This window comes from Debaryomyces fabryi (assembly GCF_001447935.2).
Source record: "Debaryomyces fabryi strain CBS 789 chromosome Unknown contig00233, whole genome shotgun sequence".
In the NCBI taxonomy this organism is placed as follows: Eukaryota; Fungi; Ascomycota; class Pichiomycetes; order Serinales; family Debaryomycetaceae; genus Debaryomyces; species Debaryomyces fabryi.
In genome coordinates, this window is record NW_015385659.1 from 1 (window position 1) to 10331 (window position 10331).

The following is a 10331-nucleotide window of genomic DNA, read 5'->3' on the forward strand; positions in this document are numbered from 1 at the left end:
TCTCAGTAGCTTAAAAAGTGTATTTGGTGTTGATGATATTTAAAATATATACGTGAAGTGTTCTAGATGGCGAATTAATATCGAAGATTGCTTTTTAATATATTACTTTAAGGCTAAATAAATTAATTTATAAAATAAAGATCAAGACTGCTAAATGAGTTTCTTAGGCAAAGAAAAAATATACTGTGATACATTTTGAAATAGATTTTGCACTTTTTCTATATTTTGAGTATAATTTGCAGCAATCGCATTTAATTGTAAATATCATTATATTTAATATATCAATAATAATAATAATAACAGTAATAATATTAATAGATAATACTACTTAGTAATTTATATACAAACCAATATTATGTCGTAGTGTGCCTTCGTAGCTTAGCTCAGATAAAAGGGTGGTGTATAGTCAAACATTCAGAACTAAATTTCGCATCATTTAAACATGCAATGTCTAGTGTGAAAGTATACTATGTCATAAATTGACTTTAATACCTATTTCTTCATATGTATATCCATTTCAATGTCTCCTTTGTTAACTCTTTTGCCTTTTTCAAGCAGCTTTTTTTCTTTGAATAACTTGGATAATTCTCTTTCGATTTCAAGAATTAAATCATCATAACCACAAGTCTTTGATCTGACCCTCGCTTCACGTAACAACCTTTCCGCTTTTTCATATTGTGCTAAGTGTAAATTGACTACTCCCAACCCATAAGTTGCTAATGCCACAGTCTCGTTTATGGTGTTATTATTTGATATTATTTCTTGAGGGAGGTTTTTAGCAAACTCGAGCACCGATTCGTACGACTTTATTGATAGTTCTATGCACTTTTCCTTATTCTGGATTATCAGCAGATATTCATTACGTTGTTGTTCTTTTATTGTCTTATCCAACTTCTCCAATACATCAGTATCTTTTAAAGCCTCTTGAGAAGAATTCTTATACTCGTCAAAGTCAAAGCCAGAATCCTCAAAGAATTTTCTTCTGTACGCTACTTCCTTCGACTCGTACTCCTCTGCTTGTAAATAAAGCAATGAAGCTAAGTTGCATTGGGATAACAATACTTTATGTGGTTCGACATCGGCGAGAAGCATCCATTCCGTCATAGATATCTTTACTTTGGATGCCATAGCGAGGTCTCCTGTGGAAATACAAATAGCAGTCAACAAGTCCATAGCATTGAAAAACTCGTCTACAAATGGTTCCCACGCAGAAGGGTTCTTATTAATAGTAGTGGTAATGCCATCATTACTTATCTCAATTGAAGTGCTATCTATTGTAGCCTTATAATCAGATCCGGATGTACTGGGGGTCAACCGTGAGATGTTCCCGTTTGGTCCCAACTTCTTGTGTACCTCATCCTGAGCAATTAATAAATGGGTCATCAAGATTGCCTTGGACAACTGAGCATTAGATTTATTCAACTCCACCAATTTAATTGCCAAACGCAAATCCTTTTGGATCAAATGAGCCCGGTGGTCTCTTGACTTGATCCGCTTTCCATCTTCTGAATTTGGAGCTGCCGTCAATACTTTCAAATAGAGTGTGGCAATTTCATTATACACGAATGCCGCATCCTCCAACATGTCTAGCCGTTCAAACATTTCTCCTACTTTCAATTGAATCCCTGTATATTCATCACTCAACGTATCTAACTCAATTTCGTGACAATGATCAATGGCTTCGAGATAGTATTTCAATGCCAATTGGTAATCATTTTCTCCACGATCGGATTCAGCCCACAAACCCTTACGCAATATTTTGGCGACAGAAGATGGGAATGTATGCTTAGGCCACCAGAAGTAATAAATGTATGATCCAATTCCAGCGACTCCAATCCCCGTATATAAAATACGCTTCGTCCATGATGCTCTTGGAGGCTGATATTGCTGATATTGCTGGTATTGGTAGTTGTATTGACCGTAGCTACGCAAACACCTGGGAAGTCTAGTCCTTAACAATCTGCCGTTGACTCTGTTCATGCTTGTTTAAAAGAAGCACTTTAAAATCACCAATGATAGCATTTTTCATATTGGTGCGACCGTATTTGTCCCAACCTCGACCCATTTTGCTACTTTTTCGCCCCAATATACATCCTACGCCTTCAATATCAACCTACAAGGCATCGATATGTCCAACATATTATCAGTCTTCAACCCACCACCAGCCAGGGCCATCCCATATGAATCGTGCTTGCCATGCACTGCTATCCAGTCGCTCATGTCGTTCGCAGGTGGCCTCTACCTCAACCTGAACTCACTTTTTAAGGATCTGAAGGGAAAAATCAATCTCCACAAGAACCCGATCTGGTGGCAAAACTCCGTCAAGTCCCTTGGTATCTTGTTGATAGGTCTAGGTGCTTATAGGGCAGGCGAAGTAGGCCTTATGGTGTGGAACCGTAAACGGAACTAACTTCATGGATGTGCACACAGATTGTCTCCCAGTTTCACCCTGATTCACCCACCATATCTATATCAATGTTGCATCTACACATATATACCCTAATTCCACCTAATATACCGCTATATCATTGTTTATACCACCTGGTTCCTTAATATTTATGTCCCGAATTTGGGACATATATATTTATGTCCCCATCGCAGCACGCTCCATCGCCAAACATGTCAAAACCTTCATTCAAAATCCCTGTATTCGATTCACCTTCAGGTAAAACACCTTGCGCGATGCTGACATGTCATTATTCACCCATTCCTACCTTTGACACCCTTATTTACGGTGGACGATATCGTATTGTTAGAGTGGCAATGTTGCTGTGATGTCGTGCACCAGTTACCAATAATTATTTATATAAAAACAAACTCGAGAACCACTTTTATGGAAATTTGTAGTCAAATATAGGTAGTTTATATGAAGCAAGATAAACGACCATAACCGTAAGTTCAAGTTCATAACCAAAAGTCAGAATTGCAAAAATATTGGCGTCTATATACGTGCATGAAAGATATATAATAGTATGGAGCAACAGTTTTTGAGTGTTGATTCACTGTTGGATCCCCAGTTGCATAATAATATACAACAAGGCAGGATGATGAATAATAATATGGGCAATAATAATGGAAATATTGTCAGCGGCAGTAACAACAATACCATCGATAATAGTGGTAGGGACAGTGCCAGCATAACGGTAGGACAAGTAGGACCGCAAGGTGGAGATAGCAACAACCATAGGGTAGGCCATGGAGATGGCAGTAATGGTGTAAACGGTAGGGATGTGAAGAACGAGGAGTTTGAGTTGTCGAACCCATCGAACCCAGCTATTGCGACGGCGCAAGCCATGTTGAACCACGATGCAGGCTATCCGGGGCAATATCTGCTAAATGGCATGCAGGGTGGCCAGATACCAAGCAATAGTATTCCAAATAACCAGATCCAAACGGGCCTGATTCCGGGTGGTCAGTTAGTCAGCACACCAATGGCTGGAAACCAGCTAGCTAATAGTCAGATACAAGGGAATATGCAGAGCAACCTCCACATGCCCCAGCAGATTTCGCAGTTGCCGGTACAGCAGCATGAAGTGGAGGATGGCAAGTTGATGGCACCTATACCACCGTTACATATCCAACAACAGATTGTGAATAATCAGAATATTGACGAGTCGCCTGTCAAGCCTAGTGCTCAGTTAGTGGGTGGGAATGTGGAGCAAATGTTGAGGTCGTCATGCACTAGGTGCAAAAAAGAGTTTGACCAACCCATAATAATACCTCAATCGAATGATAATACACAAGGTCCTAAGCCATTGGCAGAACCTAAGATCTACAAGCTATGCCAGCATTGTAGAGATTTACAAAGGAAAAGGTCTCGTCGTTGGCAAAAGAAAACAAAAGATAAATCGGGTGCATGCCGTCGGTGCGGGCTGGAGATTCCTGCCGATCAGCAGAAATTCGTATTATGTCCCTCATGTCGAGAGAATTTAAGGACTAGAAAAGCTAACCGGGCGGCTCAAGGGAAATGTGTGCATTGCTCGGGCCCTCTAGACGCTTCAATCATCACCGGTGATGATAAGTCAGCTAAGTTAAAGGATAGAGTTAAGTCTGGAAATTTCAAAGTTTGCCAGCGGTGTAGAGAAAACGATAAAATCAGAAGAACAAACTTGGAGAGGCGAGGCCATTGTAACAGGTGTGCTAAGTCTTTGGACCCTGCTGACATTGGTAAGCATAAAGTTTGTGTAAATTGCCGTACCAGAAAGAAAAGATCAAACAACAGTGAGACGTCGACAGAAATTCCCCTTATTAGTAATAGTGTTTCTATGATACCTAACGACCAAGCTACTATGGCCATGTTGTCGACTACAGGTAATTTTGTTCCTCAAGCTCAACACCAAATGTCTCAACAGTATACCCCTCTGCAATACGTTCAGGTGCCTGCTCAAAGTCAAGTTCAATCCCACGCGCAAGTACAAGCACAGCAACAATATAACCAGGCTATTGCCCAACAGCAGGCTTTTAACCAAGCAATGGCTCAGGCTCAAGCCCAAGCTCAGGTTCAAAATCAAGTACAAAATCAACAGCACCTGCAACAACAACATCGTCAACAACATCAGCAATTACAGCAGCAGCAGCAACTTCAGCAGCAACTGCAACAATACACTCAACAACATCATCAGCAGGAAGCGAATAGGGCTGCAGTTGAATTTCAAAATGCTATGGCCGCAGCAGTTGCTCATCAGCCTCATATGCCTTCTGGTAACGGAAATTAAAAAAATGTTTTTTTTCAATTGATTGTGTTATGATTACTACGATTGTACTACTAGGTTTATCTATTTATTTATTTCAGTATATTTCTAATTGTATCAATATTGAAGCAAGCTTATTTATTGTTGTGTATATAAATAATCCTTCGAGAATATCATGTAGTGCGGATCTAAGTGTAATTTCATTCCATCAATAGGAACATTACTAGACTTGACCGTCATTTTTACTATCATTTTGTAAGTTTAACAAGAGAGTTTAATCGCATTTTAGGAGATTGTTGATCATAATTAGAGGGTATAATAAACTGGCTTCAAAATGTTTCGATTGAACAATGATTCCCTGACTTCAGTAGGATCAAATAAAGACAAGAAGTTACCCCCAATTCCTAATTCACAGGTACCAGAAGCAGATACAACCAATGCTATACCAATGGACGATCAGATTTTACAATCCAAGACATTGAAGCGTAAAAATTTCAAGAAATTGTCTTTAGACTCACCATCAACAACACCTACACCATCAGCATCACAACCAGAAAATACACCCCTAGATATGGGATTACGATACCCTCCTAGCTCTAAGCCGGGTAGAGTAAGGCCGGCCCCGTTGACGAATTTAAACAGGAACTCGCAGGGTAAATTAAATATTAATCAAAGTAATAGAAACATTGACCCAGATACTCAATCATCTACAGATGTTATTATAAATCATTTTTCGAATCTCGAATTATCAAATATGAATAAGAGAAACCCCACGATTGCGAACCGAAAAAGACAAACAGTTATTTCGTCCATATCTCCAACGAAGTCTAGTGCATCATCACCAAACGATGCAAATTTGAATTCTCTAAACTTAACAGACCAACAATCGCCTATCGCAACGACATCCTCTATAAAGTTGAATAACAATGACTTGTTGACATTGAAGAATTTGGGTTCCGGAAATTCAGGGACTGTTTCGAAGATTCTTCATATTCCAACTCAGAAAACTATGGCCAAAAAAATAATACATATAGATCTGAAAAGTGTTATTCAGACTCAGATAATAAGAGAATTACGGATTTTGCACGAATGCCAATCGCCATTTATTATTGAATTCTACGGAGCTTTTATTAATAATAACAATACAATAGTGATTTGCATGGAATACTGTAATTGTGGGTCTTTGGATAAAATTTTACCGCTTTGCCAGAATAATCAATTTCCCTTATTTGTGTTAAAGAAATTGTCCTATGCAATTCTATCGGGATTGACATATCTCTATTCTACGCATAAAATCATACATCGGGATATTAAACCAAGTAATGTTCTAATGAACCATAAGGGTGAATTTAAATTATGTGATTTCGGAGTCCTGAGAGAATTGACTAATTCGCTTGCAATGGCAGACACTTTTGTGGGAACATCAACCTATATGTCACCAGAAAGAATACAAGGTTTGACTTATGGGGTAAAGTCGGATGTTTGGTCTATGGGTTTAATGTTGATTGAATTGGCAAGAGGGATCCCAGTTTGGGTAGATGAGGGTGAGGAAGAGGGTCCGCAAGGCCCGGAGGGTATTTTAGATTTGTTACAAAGAATCGTCAACGAGGCCCCTCCTTCCTTAGTCAATAAGATAAACCCAACCACAAATCAACCCTTTGATGATCTATTGAGTAAATTTATCGATTCCTGTCTAATTAAAGATGACAATTTGCGGAAATCTCCTTGGGATTTATTAAATGAACCACAGGGATTTTTAACTGGTGTTGATAAAGGACTTTACGATAAAGATGTTAAGGCGTGGGCCAAAGGGATAAGAAAATTGCATAAGGAAAAGAATGAGAGTTAGAACAAAGCATTGTCATATACGTGTATATAGATATGGATGTATATATTTATAACAATATCGCATGTTATATTATTTTATGTTTAATTTTTGAAGAAGTTCATACGTAATTCTGGTATTTATTAAACCTATGTAAAAAATCAGAACTGTAATCTATACACCAGCAAATAATCAATACCAGAAAGATAGCATTGCCTGGTATGTATTCTGAATTGCAAACATTAATAGTAGCAATACCTGGAATTGTATATATGATCCATTTTTACTTGAGGAAAGCAGAATTAGTTAATTCAAGTTCCAATTCGAAATCAGGTTGGAATTCAGCATATAAAGATTCCGGGTCTCCTGTCATATGTCGAGTATAGGTCGCAACTTCGTCATTAATGATCTGTTTCTTGTAACCTCCAGCACTTGCAGCATCAGCTAACAATTGCGCGTGACAAGAGTCTTCCATTAAAATGAAAAGAAATGCTGCCTCATCAACAGTCTTCCCAACGCTAAGAAGTCCGTGATTTTGCAAAATCACACCAAGCCCATCGGGACCAAGCGCTTCTGCGATTTCTTCTCCTTCTCTTTCGTCTAAAGCCACTCCACCGAAGTTACTGAATACAGAGTGCCTTTGATAAAGGATACACACATCCTGGTTGATCATTTCCAACTCCTTTCCGAATGTCAGGTATGTCTTACCATGAATCAGGTGCGTATGGCAAGCCGACACAATATCTGGACGAGCTTTGTGAATAGCCGCATGGATTGAAAAACCCGCTGCATTCACCGCCGCTTGGTTTCCCTCTTCCAAAACATTACATTCCAAATCTATATGAACCAAATCACTGGACTTCATCAACGAAAAGTGCTTATTCAATGGATTAATCCAAAATGTTCCTGGGGTAACGGGATCCTTAATGGAGATATGCCCAGCCGAGCCCTCTGAGTAGCCCTTACGTCCAAATACTCGGAATGCTCCTGCCATATGTTCCAACATCCATTTTCTCTTATCGTATGGATTTTCAAACTGGGGTAACTTGTGTGGATGTTCCATTCCTTTGGCCAAGTTGTGTGAGCCTTCCTCACCCATCGCATAATGTTTTCCGGTTGCTTCAACAGGTTTCTCTACTGAAGTTGGTGACATGATACAAATATTATTAATTTTAGAGCTAATAATCAGTATTTTAATAAACTAAGTTGCTTCAAGAAAAATAAAATATTAAGCTAGATGGATTGCGGTGCTATTTATACTCTGGGGATTTTTTCGTGATAAGATGGAGAACGCTCTCACTTACTTTATAGAGCTCATCTATCCGAAGATAAAAGAGTCATTAAGCGAGGGATCATACTAATGAAGATATATGCGGCAATTCAAACAGGAGACATTAATAGTAAATATATAGTTATAAGGCAACATAATTAATAGAAACAGTATACTCATAAATAATGTTGTATATTGTAATGTGTACATAACAAATTGACCAATACGAAAGGTTGCGATTGTAATATGAAATCAAATATTAAACGAAAACCTACAATAAATTTGGGTGGAAAAAATAAAGAAGTTACTAGACTTGGTTCGCAACATCATCCTCATATGAGTCCAGGGTTTCATTTTTTTCGTGCTCAGATTGGAGCAGTCGATTAGTTGGAGCTAATTTGGCCGACTGTGCAGCATATCCATATTTGGACTGAGCTCTCAACCTGGCACCATATTTTTCGAAGAGAAAAGGAACAGGAACCATTACTAACGCAACAAAGCCAAATAAGGATGAAGCCCAGCCGATGTTAAGCCGGTGGTACATTTGGGTGACGGATAGTGGAAAGACGGAGGCCATTATATATCGCAATAGGTTATTTGCAGCAATCGCGGAAGCAACAGAAATAGGAGGGAACGCCATAGAGAAGTAAAAGATTACCGAAATGAAAATGGTTATCATGCCAAACCCAAAAGGGATCCCAGCAGCGGTGGGAGCCATCCAGTGGATAGAACCAGTTCTCCCTGTCCAGCCTAACCAGAAAAGAGATATAGGAAGGCAAAATGCTCCAACTTTAGCTGGTAGTAGTTTAGTTTCAGGAGCTGAAAGAATCAACTTCCCATTTTCATCTCGTTTTCCCCGAGTACCATCTTGGTTCCTAGGATTATAGACAAATTTGTCCATTAAGACGAAGAAAGTGACACCTATAAGTAATCCGACACCTGAACCAATAAAGGGTAATCCTGAAACGCCTAAGTCCATATGATATACACCTTGAAAGATAACAGGTTATGCTTCAAAAAAACCAAACAATACTGCAAAAATAAACGATACGTAGATAGAAAAGACGCTCACAATTGGCTCTACAACCAACATCTCTATCGGACGGAATAACGCCGTTTTCGCCGTGTGTTTAAAGTATTGTTTGTCTATCGGTTGTTTGTTCAACTTGATACTTCTCTTTTCAGCTCTTCTTATCAAAATGATGGGTTTATAAGTTTCTGGAAGACACACTGATAGCGGAAGAACTGCACCAGAAATTATTAAAGAAACCCACATCGTCCATCTCCAACCCTTGTGTTCAGCCGCAAACCCCCCGATCATGGGTCCAAGAACAGGGCCGAGAAAAGGAGCTAAACAAAAGGTAGCCATCGCTGTACCAATTTCTGATGGGTCATAAAGGTCACTAATCGACCCACCTGCAACAGCTAATGCAGGTGAAGCAATTAAGCCACAGAAAAACCTCAAAATAAGTATAGAATAGATATTTTGACATAAACCGATACCCATCGTAAATAGCATGGAAATAGGTAATGAGAATACATATATCCATCTACGACCAATAATTTCAGATAGCGGTGCAGCAACAGCGGGACCAAACGCCAACCCTAGCAAATAGAATGTTAAGCCAGAAATACAAAGCACTTGTGAAGCTCCAAATGCTCTGACCAATTCCGGCACACCAGAGACATACAATGAGCTACCAAGAGTAACACATAAACATATGAGTGCCACAGTATATGTTGCATACAATTTTTTCCATTTTGGCCAATTTTGTGGGTTATCCTTATCATCTGATGTATCCCAGTCTAACTTATCGGCATCTATAGTGCCATATTTCGCACTTGTTAAATCAGATTCTAAAGATGGATCAGAAGATGAACTGCAGCCATGATCACTATTATAAATGTCCCGGGAAAACTGAGTATTAGAAACTGGAACACGGCTGTGTATCTCTGTATTATATTCAGTACCATCTCCGTGGTTTCGATCGTTAGCCTCACTTTCATCTAAGGAAAGATTATCTTTTTTATCTCCATCATTTTCGTTTCGCAATACATCCCTGGATCCATTATAACTATCTTCATCGCGAGGAATGTACCTAGATCTAGGGATTAAAGCATTATCAGGTTCTTGCTCATTAGGCACAAAATGAGACTCAGTGACATTATCGGCCTGACTACCAAACCTCCTCCCATTGATAGATACGTTCATTGAGATTAAATTTTCTATGGTATATTCCAAAATGTCTTATAGTTCGTGCTTTCCTAATCTTGTATGGATAATTGATACCTATATATTTAGATGAAGGATTACAAATCAAATCGGATGCCATAAACCTTGTTTTTTGCTGCAGCTTTCAAAATAAACTTTGCTACCAATCACAAGCAAGTACTCTCGATTTAATATTAATAATTCCACAGCCAGTGTTGTAACTTACCAAATGATATTAAATCAATCTAATCAATCTTTATCTATTTTAATAAAATTATTAGGTGCACTAGCGCCATGTCCGTTCTTCTTTTTCGGTAATATACGTTAAATATA

The 10331-nt window shown here is 38.7% G+C and overlaps 7 protein-coding genes across 7 annotated transcripts; 3 read left to right on the forward strand and 4 right to left on the reverse strand.

Annotated features, from left to right (window-relative positions):
* Positions 1-492: 492 nt before the first annotated feature.
* AC631_05581 (uncharacterized protein) lies at positions 493-1980 on the reverse strand (the record flags this gene model as incomplete). The annotated part of the gene is made up of 1 exon (XM_015614410.1): positions 493-1980. One exon carries the CDS (start codon positions 1978-1980, stop codon positions 493-495), a length of 1488 nt encoding a protein of 495 aa, XP_015464756.1.
* A 148-nt stretch (positions 1981-2128) lies between these two features.
* On the forward strand, positions 2129-2410 carry AC631_05582 (uncharacterized protein; the record flags this gene model as incomplete). Its single annotated transcript, XM_015614411.1, has 1 exon — positions 2129-2410. The coding sequence occupies one exon, from the start codon at positions 2129-2131 to the stop codon at positions 2408-2410; it is 282 nt and encodes a 93-aa protein (XP_015464757.1).
* A 562-nt stretch (positions 2411-2972) lies between these two features.
* WOR3 (Wor3p) lies at positions 2973-4715 on the forward strand (the record flags this gene model as incomplete). Its single annotated transcript, XM_015614412.1, has 1 exon — positions 2973-4715. The coding sequence occupies one exon, from the start codon at positions 2973-2975 to the stop codon at positions 4713-4715; it is 1743 nt and encodes a 580-aa protein (XP_015464758.1).
* Positions 4716-5025: 310 nt separating this feature from the next.
* HST7 (mitogen-activated protein kinase kinase) lies at positions 5026-6540 on the forward strand (the record flags this gene model as incomplete). The annotated part of the gene is made up of 1 exon (XM_015614413.1): positions 5026-6540. One exon carries the CDS (start codon positions 5026-5028, stop codon positions 6538-6540), a length of 1515 nt encoding a protein of 504 aa, XP_015464759.1.
* A 259-nt stretch (positions 6541-6799) lies between these two features.
* Positions 6800-7669, reverse strand: AC631_05585 (Class II Aldolase and Adducin N-terminal domain-containing protein; the record flags this gene model as incomplete). Its single annotated transcript, XM_015614414.1, has 1 exon — positions 6800-7669. One exon carries the CDS (start codon positions 7667-7669, stop codon positions 6800-6802), a length of 870 nt encoding a protein of 289 aa, XP_015464760.1.
* Positions 7670-8093: 424 nt separating this feature from the next.
* AC631_05586 (uncharacterized protein) lies at positions 8094-8765 on the reverse strand (the record flags this gene model as incomplete). Its single annotated transcript, XM_015614415.1, has 1 exon — positions 8094-8765. One exon carries the CDS (start codon positions 8763-8765, stop codon positions 8094-8096), a length of 672 nt encoding a protein of 223 aa, XP_015464761.1.
* A 27-nt stretch (positions 8766-8792) lies between these two features.
* AC631_05587 (uncharacterized protein) lies at positions 8793-9998 on the reverse strand (the record flags this gene model as incomplete). Its single annotated transcript, XM_015614416.1, has 1 exon — positions 8793-9998. One exon carries the CDS (start codon positions 9996-9998, stop codon positions 8793-8795), a length of 1206 nt encoding a protein of 401 aa, XP_015464762.1.
* Positions 9999-10331: the final 333 nt, after the last annotated feature.